General features: G+C 33.4%; 1 protein-coding gene and 1 pseudogene across 5 annotated transcripts in view; one reads left to right on the top strand and one right to left on the bottom strand.

Annotated features, from left to right (window-relative positions):
• LOC145263747 (polyribonucleotide 5'-hydroxyl-kinase Clp1-like) overlaps window positions 1-21240 on the top strand; it is a 160043-nt gene extending 138803 nt beyond the window's left edge. For all 5 annotated transcript variants that reach the window (XM_080120762.1, XM_080120763.1, XM_080120764.1 and 2 more), the window contains exons 10-13: window positions 2237-2375; window positions 10677-10757; window positions 16134-16224; window positions 20901-21240. In XM_080120762.1, coding sequence (XP_079976888.1) covers window positions 2237-2375; window positions 10677-10757; window positions 16134-16224; window positions 20901-21012 — 423 coding nt within the window. In that variant the 3' untranslated portion in view covers window positions 21013-21240. The remainder of the gene's footprint in view (window positions 1-2236; window positions 2376-10676; window positions 10758-16133; window positions 16225-20900) is intronic.
• On the bottom strand, window positions 246-393 carry LOC145264034 (U2 spliceosomal RNA; annotated as a pseudogene).
• Window positions 21241-25965: the final 4725 nt, after the last annotated feature.

Consider the following 25965-nt stretch of genomic DNA (forward strand, 5'->3'; position numbering starts at 1 on the left):
CGCATGCTCTTATGTAATGAATGAATGAATGTGTAAATTTAGGATTGACATGAAATTCTTACAGATAAACTAAAATGACCAAAAAATGGGCTGAAATGATTTAAGTAAATAACTTAGAATGACTTTAATGAACTTAAGGATGAATTGAATGATCTTAAGAATGACTTGAATGATTAAAAAATAACTGGAATCCTCCAAAAACAACTTGAATGATCTGGAGAATGACTTGAATGGCTTTGAGACTGACTGGTTGTAATGTGGGTGATCATTTTACATTAAATTAATACAGAAAAGTGATCCCCCACTTTATATCACAGTTACAAACATAAGTACAGCATGTAGTAAGAACAGATACTACACTTTGATCTTGGCCAAAAGGCCAATAAAAGCTGTATTTATTTGCTCCCCCACCGAGCAAATTAGGCACAAGGCCGATTTTTAATGTGAGGAGTGAAGAGGAAATGGGGACCAGCTCCCTGGGGAGTAGGGGAGCTGGATACTGACAATTGGTGTGAAGGGTTGCCCCTACATTGACCAAGGTCTTATATGCGGGATTGCCCCCACATATGATCTTTGCTTGCAGTATCTGCCGGAACAGATGGTATTTATTTGCTCCCCCACCGAGCAAATTAGGCACAAGGCCGATTTTTAATGTGAGGAGTGAAGGGAGGGGGAAGGGAAAAAGGGGACCAGCTCCCGAGAGGCAGGAAATGGGAGCCGGTCAAAGGTCAGGCATGTGGGGTTGCCCCCACATCTGGTCTTTGCTAGTCATAGCTTGCAGCATCTGCCGGAACAGATGCTACACTTTGATCTCGGCCAAAAGGCCAAGAAAAGCTTTAAAAGCTAAGAACAGCATCAACAACAGAACTTTGATCTTAACCAAAAAAGCCAAGCACAAAAGTGTTACGGACAGACCAACAGACCGACCGACGGATGGAGAGACTTATAGAGTCGCTTGCACGCAACTAAAAATAGGGACTCCGTCCTCTAACAAGGTTGCGATTGTGATGGTGTTGCTCCTAGGATGTAATGTAGTATTTTATTATCAGGACTGAATGTGTCTCAAATGGTGTTCAAAAGCTACATAAGATAGTGGCTATTAACCTAGCTGTACTGAAGTTGTATGTGGTATCTGTTGTTGCAAACCAGAGTGGAATTCCTGTGGTTGCTTTAATGACATAGAGATACAATATAATACTCAATAGAGAATCATATTTAAATGTATTTTACGACCATGTCATATATATATATATATATATATATATATACCACATTATAGGTATTTAAGAGAAAACTTGTGAATTTAATAAGGTTATTAAGAGTGCTCAGTCAAAGTTCTCACAAATCAAGAGGCCTCTTTCCTGTAGCTAACACTTGATTTCTGTTTGAGATACATAGATATTCAAATATTCCATTAAAGTTGCCCTTTACTCTTCAAACACTGAGTTAGTAAAAAAAGTTGAGAACATAATTTTTCTCTTCGCAATTGACCATTTAAATACATTATAGTATACATTGCTTGTGGTCTCTTGGTCTTATTGGATTCCAGGACAAAAATTCATCTAGTCTGGTGGAGTATCCAGGTTCTTGCTGTTCTTGGAGGTAACATTGATTGGAGAAGGTACACCATTCCTCATGGAAGCCAATATGGGTTAGCCATGCTAAGGAGATCTTATTTCGGCGTTGAATATTATGTGATTTTGAACATTTAGTCAGGGTTTACGTGTAGAGAAAAATATCCTCCTACAAGGTTGTTCTGACAAACCCCTGTACAGGGAGACCTTAGACACATGAAGATAGTGTCTAGTAGACATCTAAGTTACATCTCAGATTGCTTGTTTGTATGCATACTGATATGATTTGAACAAAAGCTACTACAAGCCAACCAGAGTCAAACAGCAAACGTCTGCAGATTCCAAGAGAGTTCGCTGTTTTTTTCATAAGTTATCTTCAGTCTTATAATGTATATCAAATGACAATAATAAGACATATTTTATTTAGCATTCCTGATAAAAGATTGTCTCTATATGTGTACAGGTGACTGAGAGGATGTGACAAGTTGAAGTCGGAGAGATGAGAGTAACAATTATAAAAGTTTAACAAACTATTGATTTTTTTTTTTTTTTGAAGTAATTTCTAAAAAAAAAAAAACTATGAAACAAGTTGTCATTTTAAACAACATTGATCAATACTTCTTGGTTAAAATAATTTTTTTTCAAATGCTTGTTGTTCTTAGGTGGTTGAAAGAAATGCACATAGTCGAAATGAAAGCCGAGACAGTAAAATTCGAGAATATTTTTATGGGCTCAGCAACTCATTCTTTCCCCATTCGTTTGAAGTGAAATTTTCTGATATCAAAATTTATAAAATTGGAGGTAAGTAAACGTTTTATCTATTTATCCTTTCATTTTACTTTCAAAATAACTCTCTCTCCCATATCTTCTATAATATACAATGTAAACATCTGTATGTATATATTTCTTCTGTCTTCTATTATATAAAAGCGAAAATGTGTGTGTGTGTATACAGTTTTTTGTATGTCTGGCAAAGGCTTTTTTCGGAAGGGTTTTTTTTTTTGGGGGGGGTTACTATGTCTTAGAACTTTTTATATACTTCCTAGATTGTAATTCTGATTTACAAAAAGATGTCGCATCTACATTTATTTTGATCAACTTATTGGGAGCTGATTTTCCCCAACATCTTGTGGAGCGTAAAGCTTAATTGGCTTGCGGCCAAATTTAACTGCGTCATTTCGTTCCCCTATGGCGTGATGTTTGACCTCGTTAAATTTACACACCTGTGTGAACTCATTCTCTTAACTTTTTAATCGCTAAAGTTAGACGTTTTTCATTTCCTTTGTCGCCGTAGCACAGTGGTTAAGATCTCAGCTTTTCTGCCTTTGTGACACGGGTTCAAACCTGCCTGCCTACTAACACCTTTTTTTTTTTCTACACCTCCAATCACCCGGGCAACGCCGGTCTATTATATAAAGAAAAGTCGTCTTTGTGTGTTTGTATGTCTGCTAAAAACACAGGCACGTATGTGGTATCGTTAGAAAGAGCAATCTCTCGGACGCATATCAAAAATTGGAAAATAATCGTCCATTATTTCATGTAGAAATATCATTTTGCTTGAATGAGGGGGTCAGATAAAGACTTTGCTTTCAGCATGATTTACAAACTGCACATGTGCGAACCGTTGTTACATTCTTTCATTTTAAAAAGCTAAATTTGTATCCTGATAACATCTGTTTCCTCATAGTCCCATTGAAAATGTGTTTGCGTACGAACTTCAGTTATGCAAGTTCGCACCCAGCACGCATTTTCATTTTTTTCTTTTTTTTTTTTTTGTGCTTACAAGTTTTTGGTTTTGCTTCTGGCTGATGGCACCCAAGTTCCTCTCTTTTTTTTAATGACCAGGCAATACACACTACCCCACCCCTGCCCCTGTTGTCACATTTTTTTGTTTTTTATATACAACCGGGCAACGCCAAGTGGCCCCACTAGTCTTCTTCTATATTGTAAATCTCACCTGTCTGTTAGTGTGGGTGAATGTGTGTATGTTTGTATGTCTACTAAAAGTTTTAGTCAGCTGCATCAGACTGGGTTGAAACCGGTATCATCTGAAAGAGCGATCTTCAACCACATATGTGAAAATTAGAAAAAAAAACAGTCAATTATTTTATATAGAAATAATGTTTTAAACGAAGGGAGGGTCAGTAAAATTGTCTCTTTCTAAACAACTTCAAAGACTGAGATTGTCGGACTGACTTCCTCATCTTGGTTGTTAGAGTCACAACGTTTCGGCCGTTTTGCCCTCTGCCTTCATCATCTGATAGAGAGAGAAAACCTTGAATAACAACATAGGTTTAACATTAACAAAAACCAACTAAGAATTGTCCTAGTGACATATGGCCGAGTGGTCCTATACGTTGTATGAAAGTTTACAGTTACCCAAAGGTGCTGAGTTCAACTGAACGAAGGCAGTGAAAAGTAACATTCAAAACAGAGAATCAGCAACTGTGTCCCAGAGCCTAGCTGGAGTCCGAACACGGTACCCCCATAATAATAATAAAGGGTTGGGTTCGAGACTCCTAACAAACAGTTCCCCAGTTTGATACAAAACACCTGATGAAGGCCGGAGGGCAAAACGGCCGAAACGTTGTGACTCTAACAACCAAGATGAGGAAGTCAGTCCGACAATCTCAATCAATGAAAACACCTCATCTCAAAAATACAGACAATTAAGTATTATTTTTTTGAATTGGTTTAAATAAAATAGAGTGTTATTTTGCAATCAGTGTTGTGGGCCAATGGATTAGGAGGTTGCCTTGTAAACTTGAGTTTTGACATTCGCATACACATAACAGCAGTCTTTTTTTTTTTTTTTTGAGGCAGTTGCATTTACTAATAACGTAAGCTTGTTTTGCATCAGGCAATTTAGGACACTTAAATGATCAGTAGAACAATGAAATAAAGTTACAATGCAGATTAGGAATTTAAATGTGAAAATGATTAAATGAGTAAAAATTTAAATGAAATTGAAAAACTGATATACAAATTAGGAATTTAAATGGAGAAATAATTAAATGCTAAAAATGTAAATGAAACTGAAAAAAACTTTTATATAAATTAGGAATTTAAATAATAAACTAAAGTTGAATCATGAAACAGTACAGATGTAGACGGGAAAATGATTAAAAGATGAAAATTCAAATGAAATTGAAAAAACTTTTATACAAATTAATAATTTAAATAATAAATTGATTATACGAATACAATACCTGATTAATGTTAATTGAATACATAAAAATTTAAATGAACTTTAACAAATTAGGAAACGTGATAATCAATGTTAAACAAATGTGAAAACTAATTTAACTTGAAATTTAATGTGAAAAATTTTTATTTGGATAACTTTTTTATATGACGTTAATTGACTTGTTTCATTTTTCCTTTTTCTTCTAGAATTTGAACTGTAACAAACCGACTTTGCTGAACTAAATTATATAGTAGAAATTCTGTCATTAATTTAATGAAAAAATGAAATAAATGAAATATTAAAAAATAATAAATTCTTAATATAGCTATTTATAAATATTCTGACGTAAGATCCATGTATACTGCTTAAATCAAGGAATAATTGTAATTTTTAGATTGCTACTATTGCATCAGTGAGCCTACAACACCTTTATTGGCTCCACATGAAAGCTCAGTTAGGCACATTTTTTTTTTTACTAACGTTCACCCCCTAACAAGGCATATGACCACTTGGATGTAAGGGGCTACTATTTGAGGCTATATCTAGGAAAGATTAACAAGATGTTGGTTTACATTACATTTAAACTTCTGCATATCAGTAGAGTCAGGGAAGCAGGTAGCAGGAAGGGAATTACAAAGTCTAGTTGTTCAAGGGAAGAAACTATTATAGTAGAAAGCTTCTGGCATTTAGGAATCTCAACAGTGAAGGGGTGAGATTTTATTGCTAAGTGGGTTTGTCGGGATATGTATATCAAGGGGGCACAAGTGCAACGAGTTCATCAGAGCACATGCCATTAAAATATTTGTAAGACACAGATGCAACAATGCGGTGATGGGACAGATGGGACAGGAGTTGGAGCTTAGTTGACAAAATGGGACCGATTTTTGGATCCTATCCAAGAGGGAGAGGCTAGTGGTAGATACCACTATGTGATACCAGATGTGGCAATAATACTCCATGCATGGGCGAATGTAGAGGTACAGAATACTCTCAGGTGTGAGTATTCTTCTGGCTCAATAGAGGGAACCCACTTTCTTATTTTTAATATGGGGAAAATCTAGCTCCCTAAATAGTGTGCTCTGTATTGGGACAAAAATAAAAATGGCCCTGGTCTAGAAGAATTTCTCCACTAGCCGAGTGCAGGACAGATGAAGTATATGAGCAGAACAGTTGCAACACTTTGCATTATGTATTTCCTCTAAGATACAAAAATAGAATTAAATGTTTCATATACGTATTTATAAATATGATAATTTTTTAAAGCGAATAATCCAGTTTTTTTTACTCTAACATTATTTTTTAAATTTAAAATACTGTAAAGTAGAGCCCTCGGGATATGGCATTAATCTGTTCCAGGGTTGCGATCATAAGGTGAAATTGCCGTACTGTAAGGCTTAAGCAAAATTTTATACAGTATTGTACTGTACATATTAAAAATTAGTAACAAAATACAGTACAACATATAATACACATGAATATAATCAAATAACATTAATAAAAATCAAGTTTGGCAATCTTTAAACTGATGACATCTTCAAGACTTCAAATTTGCATTTAAATTTGTCCAGAAAATTTACTGGATATTTCCAAATGACACATTTCAAAGTTGGACAGGTAACAATTGATGTGAACAGTGTTATTTTTTTTTATTTTTTTTTTATGAGGTTTCAAGTTTAGTAACTAATATTGAAACTGTTCAGATTTTTAAACTTGCATTTTTCATTTGACTGAATTATTCTGAGTGATAGTTGCCAGTGATATTTACCACTGAATGTTCATGGAATTTTTGAATTTCCTCTTATAAATTTTGTCTGTATTATCTTAGAAAATTAGAAAGTTAAACAAAACTTCATCAGGAATTGTTTTATTCATAACATAAGAGTGAAATAACATGAGTTTGATTAGTAACTTTTGTATTTGGCTAGTAAACAGAAAATATTTAGTTGTCAAAGGTCAACTAAAGGTAAGTTTGTCCGTAGAATGTTGTTAGATATCGTAACTATTAGATGTATTTAATTCATGTTCATAAGTTTATTTTATTTTTTTATGACATGTCTTACATGTGTTTCATTGAATAGCAGAAGACTACCTAAACAACTCGTCAGAGACAAATGTATGTTCCCCAAAAAACTGTTTGAAAGTTTTTTTTTCTTTAGAACTAGCCTGGGTGCCCGGCGTTGCCGGAGTGTTTGGAGGTGAGTTTTAGGGAAAAAAAAAAAAATGGTAGTAGGCAGGCAAGCTCGAACCTGTACCATGAAGAAGGAAAAGAACGTGAAAAAAAAAAGTGACATGTTTGCTCTTGCGTCCATTGCCAAACCGGAAATGACGTAGGTTTAAATTAAGGCTAGACAATTGATAAGAGGGGATGATTTTTGAAAATATTGGCGAAAAAAGCGACCCCTCTCTGTAGAGAAGTGCCCAGTTGAGGGTGAAGGAATTAATGTTTTTAGTGACTTTTTCGATATTCAAAACGATACCGATCTCATGAAAATCTGCGACCTCTGTCAAAAGTTTTTGCAAGACATACATACAATTAAACAAACAGGTGAGATTTATATTAAAGATGAAAAAGGACTTGGAGGAGAAAAAAAAAATGGAGATAAAAAGAAATCGAGATATGTAAAGTCTGCAAAAACAAATTAAAAAAATATCATTTAAGTGTTTTATAAACCCCCCTCCCTCCTCCAAAAGAAGGTTTTGTAGTTTGCTGGAAACATTGTACATAGTGTATTAGAAGTCTGATCATTGAAAGCAGTGATGATGTGATATTATCTTGGAGATATTTTTTGGCAGAAAATATTTACCTGGCACAGCTTGAGTAAGTGTTGTTCATACCAGTCAGGGATATGTCTTTGACAATCAATCTGATAGTGGCTTTGTTGCTATTGGACTGAGATATGGTTCTATTCAGTTCTAGGAGGTCCACCCTCCTCGACTTTACCTTCTCTCTGAGAAGGGGTTAGTTTATTGCTACTTGCTCCCAAGCGATTCTATTAGGGGATGCGCAGGCATTTTTTGTAGACTATTGTGCACTCATCTGGGTGTGTTGGGTTTTTTAAATCATACCTGACCTTGTGTCTAATCTAGTAAGTAAAATGTGAATTTGAAAGAATTGTACAATTAAATTATAATTACATGTGATGTTTTTTTTGTTTTTTTTTTCTAAAATTTTTTAGAGATTCTATGCATGTATCAGATTTTTTTTTTAAGATATTGATTGTTTTGTCAGCTTGAAACAGCTGTTGTTTTTTTTTTTTGTCTTTTTTATTTAAAATTCTATCCTGCTAAAACCACAATCCTGACTTTTTGTCAGATTGCATCAAGCCATAATCATTATTTATCGGTTATTTGCTCTACCTATCTAGCGTTGCCTGGGATGCAGTGAAGTCGTTTTTGATTTGTTTTCACATTTTTTTAACCTTAGGTAGATTTTGACTTGAGGTGACATTCAACCAGGATGAGTTGAGCTGGCTTCTTCCATAGAACACGGACCATGCATTATGGTCCGTTGCAGCCAAGATAGTTATGGGCACAGTTTTGGGATCCATGGCGAACACTGTATATTTGTGAATCAAAACTAGGTTCAATATTGCCTTTAATGGTGTGTAACTACATCTTCAGCTGGCTTCGCAGGCATCTTCACAAATCTTTAAGTGATTCTGGAACTATTGCTTCATGGAGTTCTTGTGTTACGGTATGCAGCATAGCCGGACCAACAAAGTCTCCTCTTTAAAATTTGAAATGAGATATTCTTCCTCTTTGCTGGTTTTTATTTTTAGATGATTATTTACATAGTCTATTATACCACGATAAACGGGTACAGTGTTGTTGCTGACTTGAGCCTGTGTACCTTCAGCATGAATAACAGAATTGTATAAATAAATCTACCAAATCTTAACAGGTCATTCCTCTATATTGCCCAGAAAAAAAACGAATTAAAAAAACAAGAATTAATGAGATCCCAGCATCTGCTCACGTATAACATTTATACATTTACGCTCGTGTAAACTCTAACCTCGGTAACAACTGAATGTGAATGATAGGATGAAATGGGAAAAGCTCACAAACTTGCTGTCCTGTGTCAAACTTAATTCATATCCTCTACAAGTAATAGATCAAGTCACAAAACTATCAAAATGAAATCTCACGGGGGGGGGATGCCTATAGTGATTTCACCATCGTCAGCCATATTTTTATCCATCTTCATCTTTATTACTTTCATCAGTATTGAGTTGGATGTAGCAGCATTCATTGAATGGAATGTAGAACTATGTCAAATCAATACTTAAGTCTTGACGGCTGACGGTAACTGCATTGTTTAGCATTTTGTGCATGTGGTGGCATTGGAGACAAATTGGAAGCCATGTATTTGTAGGATGCGACAAAGATCCTATGTTGTTTACTAAGTCTAGTTGTAATATATTACTGTTTCAACCAAGCTAAGTAGTTGACTAAAATGAAAGGCAATCTATAGGTTCACTTTTCATTATCTGTTTCACCAAGATGTAGAGGAAGGTTTCATTCCATTCGCAAGATTACTCTATTACCCTTGATTCTTCGTTTATAATGCTGTGTCTTGCAAGGAGGGATCAAGATTGTATGTTGCTTACTAAATCTAGTTATGTTGCCATTTCAGATTAAAACTAAGTGACTGACTATAGTCAAGGGACGACCTCAAGGCTCCCTTTGTTACTTGCTACACTGCGGTGTGAGGAAGATTGTCACTTCATTTCCAATATTACTCCATTTGCCCTTGATTCTTTCCTTATAATACTGAGTGTTTAGCAAGAGGGTATCAAGTACTATTTTTTTTTAATTCTTTGGTATGACTCAATTAGGGATTGAACCCTAGTCTCCCAGCCAGTCTAAAAATCAGATCAGATTAGATTAAAGGGATTTTGGTGCAAACATTTCTGAAAATATGTGTGCATAATAGAACTCTCTTCATGTTTTATTAATTTAAATTTAAAATTTATTTTATACCAGTGTAACTCGATCACCTTTGTGATCACACTACAATAAAGCAACACAAGATGAGTACTTGAGGAAAATTAATTACTCTATAGGTGTGTGTGGGATACCATCACGTAGCATAGAAAAAGAAACTCTAAACGTTGTTTATCATTAGCTATTTCGTCATGTCTGTTCTTAGCGATTGTCTTCTCGTTCCAATCTACTTTCATCCAGCTTTGACTTCTATCTCTTCTGATCTCTATCGGAGGAACTTCCAAGCTGCGAACCGTCTCAAACTGGATACTGTCCTCAACTGTCGCAAAATTCACTGACACTTCTAAAACTGCTCGTAAACTGTCCATAACTATATTAACCTGTATGTCCGATCTTTTGTCGCAGTCATCTACTACACCTTGATTAACAATCCTATTTCAGCTGTCTTTGTGCGCCTTAGTGAACAATTTTCACTCCATTCTCTTTCTACTAATATTACTTCCTATCATCTTTATTTTACTGATCAACTTATTCATCTGTCCTTTTTGGGTTTTTTTACTTCCTAACACTTAGGTGTAGTGTTACATCAATAGTATCACACATTAACATTTGGTTTTTATAGTCAAGATGATTAAGATAGCATATAAGCCACAACCTGCATTCAACTGTCACAAGCTCAAGACAGACTGTAAAAATTGACACAACTGCTCCTAAACTAATTATAAATATATTAATCTGTATGTCTTTTGCTCCAATAACTCCCATACCTTGATTAATAATCTTATTTCAGCTGCCTTTTTACTAAACTCACTTCCTATAACCTTTGTTCTGCTGACTAATGTATTTCCTCTTTTTTGGTTTCTAATCAACACTGAGAAGGAGGCATGTTGATAATATTACACCAGAAAAAATATTCTCACTTAAGTTTCAGATTTCTTTCTCTCATCCGCATTTTTTTTTTCTTGCAGGTCCGACGTTACCCGACTCTTGTTTGCCACTCGGCATGAAACCACAAGATAGCAAGACTAAAATTGTTCCCGTACAACCAAGTAAGTGTGTTGCAATTGTGTGTCTGTATGTGTGTTAAATTTTGGAATAAGTAAAGCATGATTATCTCCCCCTGTAATCACTAATCCATGAATTGGATTAATCAGATTAATGTTCTCATCTTGAGTTCTATTTGCACAATGTTTCATTCAGTGTAACCTCTGACCTATTTCAAGTGTAATTTGTCAAACTCTAGAATCTTTCAGTTGAACTCTGTGCCTAAATCAAAACGTGGATTCCATGAACAAAGCTTCTTTCTTAGAACTGCGCGCCTGTGGAACTCTGTTCCGTCTGCCTGCTTCCCATCTGACTACAACTTGGATGTCTTCAAGTCCAACGTTAACAAATTCGTAATGAACCGCCCCCTTAAGTAAACACTTCATCAAATCTCCACACTAACGTAATGTACTTGCAATAACCCTTATCCCTGAGTGGCTTCCGAGCCTTGATAAGTGGTGACCACTGTGTAAAAAAAAAAAAAAAAAACTCAGGGAATCTGCAAGGTATACTAAATAGAACTTTTTATTTAATCCATGGGATAGCATGTTCTTGTTGCATCATGATTGGGTCCTAAGCAATTCACAATTATATTTTGAGTATTGTCCACGCTGAGGATTAAACCTTCAACCTCCTAAATTTTACTTTGTAGTTTATTCATTACATTGCATGTACTTGTGAATTACGTAAACAACCTATAATCGCAACTATAGTTTAATTTTAGGAAAGCAATGGGTGAGGAGGGGATTTTTAAACCTTTTGAAGGTGAATGCAGTTCCTGAAATTAAAAAATATAAAAAAAAAGATATTTACTTAGCCTAAATTAAAAGCAAGAACTTCAAAGTATTTATTTATTTATTCCAATTTTTGGCCAATTTGTCTATTTGATTTTTAATGTATTGTGGTGGTCGGGCAATTCTTTGACCTCATCAAATTATTCAAAGGGCAGCTCATTATATGAATATTCAGTTTTTGTATTGATGTTGTTTGCATTAGGGACAAGTCAGCATGTTATCTCTGTTTTAGAAAAATGAAGATAATCTTCTATGACATGCTGGCATAACATAAATGTTGTTAGGAGTTTGTAGACTGCAGAATAGTGTTTTTTTTTTTGTTTGTTTGTTTGTTTGTTTTTTTACTTGGGAGTCACCACTTAATCAAGGCATGGAGGCCACTCGAGGATAAGAGTTAATGAATGTAAAGTGGTAGTGTAGTAATCGTTAATGTTGTAAATTGGGTAAAATTTGATTATTTATGGGAGAGGCTTAATAAGAACTTGTTTACATTGGATTTAAAGGCTTCCATGTTGTATTCAACTAGGAAGTAGGCTAGCAGAACAATGTTCCACAGGTGGGCTGTTCTGGGAAAGGAGCTTTGTTCATGGAATCTACGTTTTAGATTTAGGCACAGATAGAGAGTGGGAGGAATCACTTATAGTGGTTGTAGCTAATCCCGTGTTTTTTTGTGAAAGTTTTGCAATGGGGAACCATAGATTAGAGTTCAGTCGGGCACTTGCTATGGAAATAACGATAGAGCAGAGACAGGTTTGCTTCTGTGGGAAATAGGTTTCAGAGAAGAAAAAAGGGCATTACTTACCAGATTTTGAAGCTGGTTTTGAACTCTATCAAGTCTGGCTAGGGCTTGCTGACCAGCTCCTACCCAGATGTGGTAAAAATACTCCATTTTAGGACGTACCTAGCTCTTATACAGCTAAAGGATTGCATCGAAAGTGAGATACTTACTGGAGTGGTAGTGATCCAACCATTTTTCCAGCAATCTTGGCAACAGATTTGATGTCTGTGTTCAGTTTCAGATTGGGAGTGAAGGTCAGTCCCACAAGCTTGTCAAGACATGGTGCTTCCCCAAAATTTCAATTGGAGCATGATAGGAGTTAGAGCAATATTAATTTAATTTTATATTTTATTAAAATTCTACTTGATAATTTTCTGTAGTTTTTGGGTGTACACCAATAATTTTCACTGATAAATTTTCCTGTCTTATTTTGAACTGCCATATTTCGCTTGAGTGTCAATAAAAATAAGTATATAAAATAGATTCTAAAATAGAATTCTTGACAAAAACAAATTCAAAACTGATCATCATGCAACTACTGAAAAGATTGTTTTTGCTTTGTAATGTTATCTATAATTATAAAGAGCAATTGCCTGTGTGTGTGTGTGTGTGTGTGTGTGTGTGTGTGTGTGTTTGTATGTCCGGCTAAACTACAAAACAAATACCCACAAAGTTGAATTCTTTTTTTTTTCTTCTTAGCATTGTTGTCCCAGATGAATAATATCTCAAATTTAGGTAAAATTATTCATTTTTTTATCCTAAACTGGCACAGTTTTCATTGGTTTTCGAGTCAGTTTATGTACAAGCTAAAGAGCAGTAACTCTGATTTTTTTAATGAAGAAGTTAATTCCCTTATGATCACTCGTTCTTTGAGGAATTTATATAAAGGAGAGTTGTCTGTGTGTGTACATATAGAGAAAGGAATATGCTGGGAGAAGGGAAAGAGAGAGAGAGATGAATAGAAAGGGCTAGAGAGATAGAAATTTTAACAGAAATGTTACATTGGGACAACATCAGGTCGCTTTGCTAGTCCAAAGATATTTAATAACTAAAACAACCAAAAAAAAAACAAATATAAAACCTTCCAAAATTCATACTAGAATTGCAAGAAACCAAGGCATAACAGATAAAGTACTTGGTAAACTTTGGTTGTAACTGAACCTCTTTTGGAGATTAAAGGTTCAATCCTCAGCGTGGACAATACTCAGAATACAATTACGAATTATTTAGGACTTCTACTCAGTCCTGGCTGATAAAACAAGAGTATGCTACCCCTGTGGATTAAATGAAGAATTCCATTCAAAATTTTCTGCAGATTCCCGAGTTTGATAGAAAGCTTCTAGGGTTCAACAAGATACACCTGAAGAAGGTTAGAGTTTACATCAACCGAACCGTGAAAATAATGCTCGAGATGAGAACAGTAGTCCAAACAATCCAAATAATCTATAGAATTATAAAATTCTGTGGACTTTGTGCCTTTGCTTGAATCTTGTCTTTGGCGATCAGGCGATTCCATCTTTTTAAAAAAAGTATGACAGGTGAATATATATATATATATATATATATATATATATATATATATATATATATATATATATATATATATGCATGTTTCAGAAGCTAAGGACTTAGGGTGGAGAGTTGTATATTTTGATTTCGATTCTAGCTGATGGTCATGTATGTGTGTGTGTGTGTGCGTGTGTATATATATATATATATAGTTTTGATCTCACTACTATATATTAGGTTAAATGTCATAATCTATAGAGAATTGTCTCTGTAATAATAAATATATAATCTGCATGAATTAAAATATCATATTTAAGTGTGATAGCCTGCTAGTATTAAATATAAAAGGTTTGTTACGATAAGTGAACAATACAATCAATAGGTACAAATCGGGTAAATAGCTTGTAAGGTATACACGTACACTGATGTATTCTTTAAGGCTAGCACCATTGTCGTCATTGATGTACATCTCAGAATAGTTCATTATGTAGGGTCTGCCAATAAATTAGGAAGATTTTAAAAATTAATTAGTTATTGAAAAAATACATTTTAACAACTTCATTATACATAAATAGAATCTACATTCTTTACCATTTTTTTTTTTTAAATAAAGAAGCAATACCATTTTTTTTTTTTAAATTACTCCTTTCAAATTGGTACCATTAGTGGCATGGCATTTTTGGATTCGGATGTAAAAGTTCTCCATGACTTTTTGCAGCATATTTACCGGTATTGCCTCAATCTCATTTGCAATGCGTTCTTTGAGAGCCAGAACTGTTCTAGGTGGGTCACTTTCGAACACTTTTGTTTAAAGATAACTCCATAAAAAAGTCACAAGCACTCAAATCGAGTGAACAAGGGGTCCAAGGAATATTTCTGTCGTGAGAAACGACACAACCTGGAAATAAAGCATTAAGGGCATCGATGGAAATTCTTGCCGTGTGACTTATAGCTCCATCTTGTTGGACAAGTGTTTGCTCATCCTCTGCAAAATGGAAAAATTGAGGAGTGAAAACGTTATTTATCATCTCAACATAACGCTAAGCATTTACAGTGACTGCATTACCAGCCTCATTTTCATAAAAAAAATGGACCAATAATGCCTCTTGCAGATATAGTACACCATGCCGTTACTTTTTGAGCATGACGGGGCTTCTCATGAAGCAAACAAGGGTTTTCCTCCACCCAATACCTGAAATTTGGTTTGTTTACATAACTGCTCAGATTAAAATGCACTTCGTCACTCATCTAAAAGTTGTTCAATTGTGGCCGTCTGAAGGTACCCTCCCTCTCACAATGCTACTCTCCATTGCTTCTTCATTTTAAAAAAATGTAGATTCCATTTATGTATAACTAGCAGGGAGACCCAACGTTGCTTGGGATTGAATGATGATCAACAAATATTTCACACTCCTATATTTTTACTGTCATTGAAATCCATGAAATCGCCCGGGAGAAAGCTTCACATGCCTCCATGCAGTAACTTTGTCCAAAATATGTCATTTTACATTGCACACTAGAGAACCTACTGTTTCTTTTATAAAATTATATAATATATAAACTTCTTTCCAGTCAACAAAATAAAAAAACGTGAAGAAATTTACGTGCGGGGTTTGAATGTACAGACCACGTCATGTAAAAAAAAAAAAATGTAAATTTTCAAATCTTATGAGGTAGACGAATTTGCAGTTAATTAAAAAATTAATAAAATTTACGTGCAGGGTTTGAACCTACAGACCCCGTCATGCAAAAAAACAAAAAAAAACACGCTATCAACTTACCCACAGTAGAATTTTCACGGTTTGTTCTATCATTGTTGCTAAGTGACGCCATGAAAAAGATGGCTTCACTGATGATAGATAAATTAAAATAACGGTTTCGATTATCGATTATTATCAGGGGGTATTCTGAGACAAAACTTAACTAAGATCACTCCCAGACTTATACACCGAAGTTCTGTAAATTTTAAAGAAAATCTGTTCAGCCGTTTCCTCGTCTATAAGGAACGAACTCTCTCACACACACACACAAAGTTGCATTTATATAATTGTAGAGATAAAGTTAAAATGTATTTTTTGAATAACTAATTAATTTTTAAAATCTTCCTGATTCATTAGCGGCCCCTGTATAAGGACAGAGGTGTTGATATTTTTGCTAAACTTTTTTCTTTTTTTTTTTTTTTTCTTTTTTCAAAGAAACAAAAATACATTTTGGTGATTTTGTTTTCGTACTGACTGGTTTTTTTTTTCCCCCTTTTTTTTTTTTTGCTGTTTATTTAATTTGCTTTTCTTGTGTCGCAGGTGTTGGATTGATGCATCATGTGATGAGTCTGAGTTCCGCGCTCACTCCGGATAAATTGGTCGAAGTTAATGTCCTCGGATTCCTTGTCATGTAAGTAGCCATCGGTCGAACATTTTTCATTTGTGAAAAAAAAATAAATAAATAAAGCTCAACAGATATTAGGTAGTGTCTCAAATGTTTTGCATTTCTGTCAAAGAAACTGAACAATCTTTTTGTGTTGCTGGTAGAAGATGCAGGACAAACTCGTTCATCTGGTTGGCAAGTAATTGCAATGGCTTGATGAGCAAATTGCAAGACCAATTAATTTTACTTAGCTTTCATTTCATCAGTTCACCAACTTCCTACCCTGCAAGAGCTATCCTTGTCATGCATATTGATAGTCAATAAAATAAAGTTTGAGATCAATTCATTATCTTGCTTTTAATGTCGTGCGTCTAGGATCCATCCCAAATGTGTGATGTTTTTGTCAAAGAAATTTCTACTGATTATGATAATAGCAACCAAAAAGTCTCATGACACAATGTCTCATAAGACAATGGCTTCCTGCATCTGATGCATTGCAGCTTCTGCTGTGGTTATACAATCAAAGTTGAGTGTCCTCTCCAAATACAGGTATGGGCTGCTGATAAGGGGACCTAGGTTTGCCCAGTTACCAGGGTCCTCTTCTCAGCATAGCAGACAAAGTTTGACGGAAAGGCAAGCAAATACATTCGGAGCCAGATAAATAATATCTAAAATTTAAGAAAAATTATTCATTTTTTTTTTATTCTAAACTGGCACAGAAGGTGTTGAAGTGCTTCACCATTTGCCTATCAGGGTTTACTCCCTTAGCCTTTGTCTTTCCCAAGGCATCCACCAGGCAGTGCAGCTATTTGCCTATAACTTGGGGGATCTCTGTCAATGGCCATAGTAATTCTTTTGTGTTGCTGACAGAGGATGCAGGACATTCACCTGTTGGTACTTGTTGATGGTGATTGACAAAAATTAACAATGGCTTCATGGGCAAATTACAAGACAATCTGGATTACTAAGAATCTATTCGATGCCTCCTTCAGTCTCAAAAGACAAAGGATAGTACTGACTAGGTTCAACATTGCTTAACTTTGGTGATCTAACGGAAATGGATGTGTCAACGTGATTATGCTGTATATGAATCTATTATTAAAAAGAAAACTAATCGATCATCTATCATTAACTTTGGTAAGTATCAATTTCGAACTTATCAAACTTCATAAATTTAGATTAAAAAAAATCTATCTTAATATTTTTCTTTTTTTTTTTCTTTACAAGTTTTTTTCTTTTCTTTACATGTTTTTTTCTTTTATTTTCAATTAGTTTTTCTGGTCAAGTTGCGACGACTTTCTCATTCGTCTACCTCATATTAAGTTATTCTTGGGTCTCTCAATTATATTTCACTTTTTAAACATGGTAGATGAAGGCAGTTGCAAGCATTGGCGTCTCTCTCCTCCGGCGTACTGTGTTATTTGGAGGTGGGGTAAAATGGAAGATATAAATCTGTCTCTTTCATTGTTTCTATCTCTCTTCTTCACTGCATCTCTCTCTTGCCTTTACTTGCTATTGTATTAATAACAGTTGTGTTAATGCAGCTAGAAGCATAACATACCATGTGTATGTGTTCATATTTTAGCTTGTCATCACCACAGTTCCCTTGTTTTTAATCACAATAACCATGCCAGAAATTTGTTTTTGTTTTAAATTATGTTTCCTGATAAGTTTTATAATGTCTTAGTCTTATTCGGTGTATTTAACGTGTTTTAATAATTTTAGGGCTTAGGAGAGGAGCAATTAATGTCACCGTTTCAAAATCAGACAAAAATAATATTTAATAATAATCTGACAAATTTTGCTTTTAACTGACCTACAAGGTGGAACGATAAAATTCTCACCCTAAACAAACCGACACTACAGCTTTATTTTAAAACTTTTATTGAAAAAAATTAATTCAAGTAACTTGATAGTAGTTATTCAATGTAGTCGCCTTCAGCCTCAACCACCTCTTCGATATGGGTCCGGAACTGGAAGCATGCTTTTTCCACAATCACTAGCAGGAGCTCGGCAAATGGCAGCGATTAGGCTGACTTTGGTGTTGTGGGAGATCATGTTGGTGATGTTCTCGACATATGACCAAACGAAGTAGTCCAGTGGTTGTAGCTAATCGAGTGTTTTTTGCGAAAGTTTTGCAAGGGGGGAAACATAGGAGTTCAGTCGAGCACTTGCCATGAAAATAACGATGAAGGAGAGTGACCACTGAGAGAAAGGGCACAAAGTTGTAACACTCCTTCAGAAACCAAGCCAAGGACTAGTGAGTCCTGCTGCCACCTGATTGCACCAGGAGACCACACTCTTCAGCACATTCAGGTACACTTTGGTGTTGACTTTCAAGCCGTTCAAAGATGTGAGGTGGCATGATGTGGCCCTCACTTAAAACCACACATAACCGTGGCCAGAAACTTTGTTTTCATCATTCTAGGCACATCCCTGTTATTCGTAGCAATCCAGCGATGCATTTTGAGGGTGCTGGCAATGGTCTTGTTGTCATAACTTGGATTGTTAGAGAGCATAAATTATACAGTGGCGCATTTCTGATCTCGTTCGTTGAACATTGTGTCACTTTCAGACATAATAGAAGGCTCCTATTGCTCTTGGGAGTTGTACACAACTGGCCAACTAGTAGATGGTTTGCAACAAAAAAAGAAAACTGGTTTTCATCAAATGGAAATGGAATTATGTCTTTTCTAGGGCAACAATTCACCCTATATTTTCATTTGTTATTGTTATACCATGTTATTGGCAATATAATATTTTACTACAATTTAAAAAAATACTTGTATCTCTTGCTATCCTGCTTATGTTTTAGCATGTCAATCATCATGATAGTTCTCTAGTTAGTTCTTAATCATAATAACAATGTTAGATGACTGTTGTTTCGCTGGGGATAACTCATTTTAAATTAAGGAATATAATAGGAGTTATCTACATAAAGTTTAATAATGGGCGAATAAATATAAATTCAAATTAAAATCATTTCACTGCATTGTTGTGTAGGTAGAATTAGCTAAAAATAAAATTTAAAAAAAAAAATTATAAGACAGGTGAGTTGGGGGTAGGGTCAATCTATATAATTATAAAACTCAAATGACCTTGTAACAATGTATGTAACCCACTTTCCGGTTTACAACATCCGGTTGCGCATGCGCACATGACCTGCGCACTGAAATATTAATGTTATTATTTCAAAATTATTATTTAACATGGGAAGAGTGGGGTTTAAAATAACTTAAACGTAATACAGAAATGAACGATGTAAAAAAAAAGAAAAAGAAAAGCAGATATATCAAAATTTGTATTTAACTATAATAAGTGTTATCGTATCAGTTCAGTATAGCCAACCACTTATAATTCAGTAACTGTAAATTGTTTTTTTTTTTTTAAATAATCAATTATAATAAACAGAACGACTCATAGAAATCTATCTATATTCTTTTTTTATTTTAATATACTTTCATAGAAATGTTTCTGTTATATCACAAAAAAACTATTTTCTTTACGTCACAAGGGTCACACTCATGAATTCCATAGCTAATATAACATACTGACCCAATGGGTCACGGGTAGTCTAGTCTCATTATAATTCTTAGAATGAAATGGTCAAATTGACTAGAAATTGAATGAAATATTAAAAAGAAATACTTATAAGTTTTTTTTTTGCTTTCAATTTTATACCAGGCAGCAATTGCTATAAAATTATGTATGTTTATATATTTACGTATTTTGTATTCACCCTTAAATTAATTGATCGTTATAATTATGAGTTTTGAAATGCAGCTGCTAGCTCTTAGAATTAGGAGCCTTAAAAATATTTCTAAGTTTGACAAGATACAAGGTCGGAACAAGAAGGTCGGAGGTTTCATCAACTGAAATTTTGTGAAAATGACATTTAAGATGAGAGCAGTAGTTTGAAGATTCCAAAGTATACAAAGTTTTGTTTACTATTTCATCAACTGAGATTCTGGTAGAATTTTGTATCAACAAAAGTTGTTTTTTTTTTTTTTTCATTCTTTGTAATTAGGATATTTTTTTAAATGATCCAAGAAAAACGAGAATTTTAAAATGTATTTGTAAGAACCAGAATATTTTGATTAGCTTTACTGATGTGAGTGGATATTTTAAAATAATTTCTTTTAAAACTTTTCTTTTACTTTCTAAATAATGACGTTTATGTTGTCATTGACGTTTTTGCGGTAATGATAAGCGCCGCCATGGTTAGCATGTGTCTGCTGTGGAAACTGTGGCGAACCTAGAACCTCCAGACGTAAGACTAAGGTGATTATACCAATTTAGATGCTGTTGAGTGAGGTGGCAGAATAAAAGACGGATTTTTTGCTCAACAGAGGTTTTTTCGTTTTGGATGCCACCTCGTTCGTGTGATTTTATTGGAGAAGAACACAAAATAATCTGACTAAAGTGTGTGTTGTCTTTTCAACTTGAAATAATTTACATGACTGAAATAGGAATTATTTGCCTAAATGCATCTTTCAATCACAAAAATTTTCATTTTTATTCTTTACAATCAGGATATTTTTTCAAATGATCCAAGAGAAATCAGAATTTTGGAATGTTGTATTTGTAAGAATCTAGATATTTGGTTAATTCTTCTACTGATGTAAGCATATTTTTTCAAATGATCTTTGTAAAACTGTTTCTTACTTTCTAAATAATGAATCCTGTTTTGTTTTTTTCTTCAGCACGAATGTTGATACAGAAAGACAGATGTTCACAATTTTGGCACCAGCTCCCCGGCCATTACCAAGAAACTTTCTTCTCCAAATGGAAATCCAGTTTTTAGACATCAAATAATTTCATCGGACAAAAGAAAAAAAAAAATTTAAATGCATCATGTTCCTTTGGGCTTTTCCCCCCCTTTTTATTGAGTTGCAAAAAAATTTCATTAAAATGTCATTTCATCGAAAACGTTTTATTTTTCTTAACCAAAAATGAATATTTATTTTTTTTAACAATAACATGACTTTTTATATAAATGAACGAGAAAATATATCTCTAAATAAAGTTTGTTTTTTAAAAAAAGTGCAGTTCTTTACTCAAAAGAATTCTTGGGCTCAAAGTGACAAGGAATGAAATAATTGTATATAAACGTATTTATTTATTTTCAATAAAATATTTGAATGATTTGAGAAATTTTTAGTAGGATAGCAGCCCCTGAGGTGGTAATATGGTGATTATTTTTTATGGAGAGGTATTACGGTGATTATTATAATGGAATAGACATTTTCTAGTCGTGATGACAAGGATGATGACGAACGCCCTCCATTTTCCTACATTTTATGCCTAATTTGTTTTTAAATATTTCAAATGTAATTTAAAAAAATATTTTTTGTGTGAGGGGCATTCCAAAAGTTATGTCTCCTATTTTTTATTCAACCTGATTGCATCTGAGGGGATTTCGAATGGCATTGTAATGATGACTGAACATGACCTGAATGTTTCATTTTTCTGTTACAGATATTGACGGTGTGAGACTTCAAGAAAGCAACCTCTGTTATGGACTTAGGTCAAAAAGTAGAGATGCGGCATTGAATTTCTCCAAATTTCCAGAAAAAATTGAACAAATCAACATTCACTGGCGCCTGTTGAATGTTTACAAAAATGGTGCAGTTGATGTCAGCACAATTAGGAAATAGGTTCGTTGATTTCAGAGTGACATGACAGAAATGTGAGTTGCAAAGCACGCTTCAGACGTCCATGCATGGCCACCCCCTCATTGTTGTCAAAAGTGCATTGAAAATGGTGGTACCTATGTAGAAAAATAAATTCTGGAGCACAAAAAGTTGCTCATTTTAATGGTAACACTCCCATTGTCGTAGGTCTTCAACTTTGTGTTAAAAAATATGATACATTACTTTTGGAATGAACCTCGTATTTTAAAGAGTAGTATCTGTTCTATCTCAGGACTTCTTCCCAGGCATTACCTCTTTTTGGAGCAGTGAATGCTCTTGTACTTTTTGAAGGAAATGGCTTTCACAGCCAGATCAGAATACCTTATTTTTGAAAAGGGTGCTTTACTGCTGTGAAAGAAAAAATTTTTTTTTTATATTACTAGTTTTTTCAAGTCCCAGTGTATCTACATTTTTTACTATGGAGTTGGAGATTTGTACCATGATTAAAAATGGGTTGGAATACACAAATTGAAAGAAAAAAAATTATTTATTAATAATTTCATTTTCTAAGTAAAAATAAATAAGTGAAATTATAAATATATGTTTAAAAAAATAGGACACTGAGTACAAATAATTTAGAAATCAAGAATCCATACATTCAAAATAAAATTTACACATTATGGCATTTCACACAGATACTTACATTGCACTTTTGGCAATAAGTTAGTGACTTACTATAGCAAGACTTCTTCACATAAGTTCACTAGCTAGACGTTCGACATTGCCCGGTCGTACAATACGTTTAAACATGATATTTTAATTTACGCAGATTACATATGTAACGTTATAGAATCATTCCTCTATTGAATAGTATATATTGCAAGGAATAATTTGCCTGATGAACTAATTAGTATTTAAAAATATTTTTTGCGAATGTTGTTCATCAAATTCCGTCTGTTTACAATATTACATCAGCTGATATTTGGGCTTGATAAAAATAAGATAAAAAGTCTTTCTTGTCTTTTATAGATAAAAAGAAGTTTTACAAGGGAATGTTTTACATTACACCGGTGTAATGTAAAATATAGATAAAAATAATTTTTACAGAGGAATAAGAGAAGGACTATTTTTAAGATGGGATTTTCTTTGATACTTATCAGATGAATTTCTGCACAAAACTTATCTAAAATCACTGCCAGAAATATAAATTATCTTTGTGTGAAATTTGCAAAAGATAGGCTCAGCCATTTTGGAATATATGAGGAAGGAACTCACACACACACACACACACACACACTCACACTCACACAGTGACTTTTATATAATAGAAGAGATACGTCATTGAACAAATAAAATGTTAGCAAATTTCTCCAGAATTTTTAAGAAGGTTCCAACAACTCATGGAGAGAAGTTGATAAATATAAACAAATTTTACCCTTTCTTCGGAGTAATTATGCAGTAAGCAGTACTATTCTCGTATATTATCTCATAGATTTTAAAAATAAATTATTTGGTGTCCTATTTATAGGAGAGTGAGACCTTAAGGGTTAAAGATGAAAAAAAATTTTTTTTTTTTTTTTTGTGAAAATAAGTTGCATTTAAAAAAAAAGAAATTATTTTAATCACCACAATGTAAATTGAGATTCATCTACGAATTACCTAGATTTTATATTCCTTATGCTGCTTTAGTATTAACAAACTGATTAAATTATTTGCTATCTTAATCCTCTTTGACAATAAAAACCAATGTTAATGAATGCATGCTTGTCAAAGTATTATTAGAGTGGGTTAATATTCAGGAGAGATGGAGGAGAATTGTATATCATTTTTGCCCATCCATAATTTAAAAAAATGAGTAAGTATCAATTTTAGCATAAGCGTCAAAGTTTTGGATGAATATATGTATAAAGAGTCTGTCGCGTAAATAAGGAGTCAAATATAATTATCAACTTCAGTTCAAATCAAACTTCCAAATTACTTTGTCTGCTTTTTTATCATGTCGAATTCAGTGAATACAAGATTTTTTTTTTATATCATTATAGCAGTAGCTTATGTAATCCCACTTTCCCATTGATATTAGTGATTACAATATTTTTCTGATTCTGATACAATTACTGATTCCATACTTAATTCTTGATTCTGATACAATACTGATTCCATACTTAATTCTTGATTCTGATATAATTACTGATTCCATTCTTGATTCTGATATAATTACTGATTCCATACTTAATTCTTGATTCTGAATCAGTAGATTCCATACTTAATTCTTGATTCTGATACAATTACCAATTCTGATTCTATATGAATCTTTAAATATTTAACTATAAAGTTGCTATTTTTTCACGATTCACTATAAAAACACATGTTAAATGTGCATATATTTTTTTTCAAATGTAAAAATACACTTGTGGAGGCATGATCTATAGATTTTAATTTAACTGGTAGTTTAAAATCAATAAATATTTATTATATTATTATTAGGGCTGTGACAACAGCATATTCTTTTCATTGTTTTGACTCTTGAGTATATATATGACACAGTTAATCAACAGAGAACCACGTCACTCTATAGAAAAGCATATAAGATATCAACAGATACACACTCGAGAGTCAAGATAATGAAAAGAATATGCTGTTGTCCTAACCCTAATTATTATTACTATCAGTGTTTTAAACAAAATCAAATAAAAATATACTTAAAGGAATTGTTTTTGGCATTGATAAAAAATAGGCACAAATTTTTCCAATTGCAATTAATCATCCCAATACTATTTGATATTAGTAGATATTAGTCGCACTTCTGATCCGTACTGGTCACAGCCACTACCACCAATTATCCTACTTGAATTTCATTTGAAAATTTATAAACCAGGAAAATATTTTTACATAAAAATTATAAGTCTCTTTATTTCTAACTATTATTATTATTTACTCACTGGGAGCTTTCACATAAGTTATTATCAGTGATTGCTCACTGGCAATAACAAATGATGTTCCCTGGAGTTCGAGTACAGTCAAGTCTCTTCAAATTTTCATTGCAAATCATTTTGCATTATTGCAACAGCCATTTAGCATTTGTCTTCTCTAAAATTAGAGTGGCAACAAGTCTTCCCATGGTTCCAGAGATTGCCACTAATAAACAATCTTTAGGAAACGATTGAAAGAGTTCGAAGAGCAACTTGGATGAAACGTGATTTTTTTTTTTAAATGTTTATTTCAACACTTCACCTCAAAACACAAACAAAAATTTGGATTAGTCGGACTACTATCTTGGATGTTATTTTTTTAACGTTTCAGTAAATATAATCTCTGACCTTTTTCAGATACATGTTATCAAACTCTGGTATGTTTATATAATGTGGCTACATGAGACAACGGATAAAGGTGTTAAGTAATAATCAGTTTTCAGTGACAGTCTTCTGGAGTTTGAAAGTTCAATTCTCACTACAGACAATAATAACTAAAAATAAAATATTGCGTTCTTTTCCAGAATTCCTCCTATATTAAAAAAAGACAAAAATAAAGAAAAATCTTGATGTATGTACTTCTGACAAAACGAAAATATATTCCAAAAATCACATTAATTGATAAAGTTTTATTTTTAAACAAGAAAATAAAATTTTATGAATATACCAGAAGTTTGAAAAAAAAAAAAAAAAAAAAAAAGTTTACAAAGGGAGATAACTCTACAATAATTCATAAAATTTTTGTCGTTTTTACGAATTTCCATAAATTGCTTTATCATTTTCATTATAAAACTTACGTGAGTTTTGGAATATGGTATATTCGGTTCATCATGAGTACGTTTATCATACATTTTCTTTATTTTTTGCTTTTTAATATAGGGGTATTGCTGGATAAAGACCAAAATTACTTAACACTTCTATCCAGTCATAATCAACAAAACAAGAACAATCTACCCTTTGCAGTTTGAAACTCTGTATAGATTTGTGAGTTTAACAAGATGGAAATGATGATTAAATATTACATCGGCCAAAACGTTGCAAAAATAACGAATAGTAGTTAGAATAATCCAAATTATCAATCGCTATCAGAAAAATTCTGAAAAGATAATGTAAAAAATTCCTTAAATAATCTGTGATCCCCCAAATTTAAATGCCTTCAAAAGAAA

Source organism: Euprymna scolopes, chromosome 39 (assembly GCF_053919585.1).
Source record: "Euprymna scolopes isolate OS-2025 chromosome 39, ASM5391958v1, whole genome shotgun sequence".
Classification (NCBI taxonomy): Eukaryota; Metazoa; Mollusca; class Cephalopoda; order Sepiida; family Sepiolidae; genus Euprymna; species Euprymna scolopes.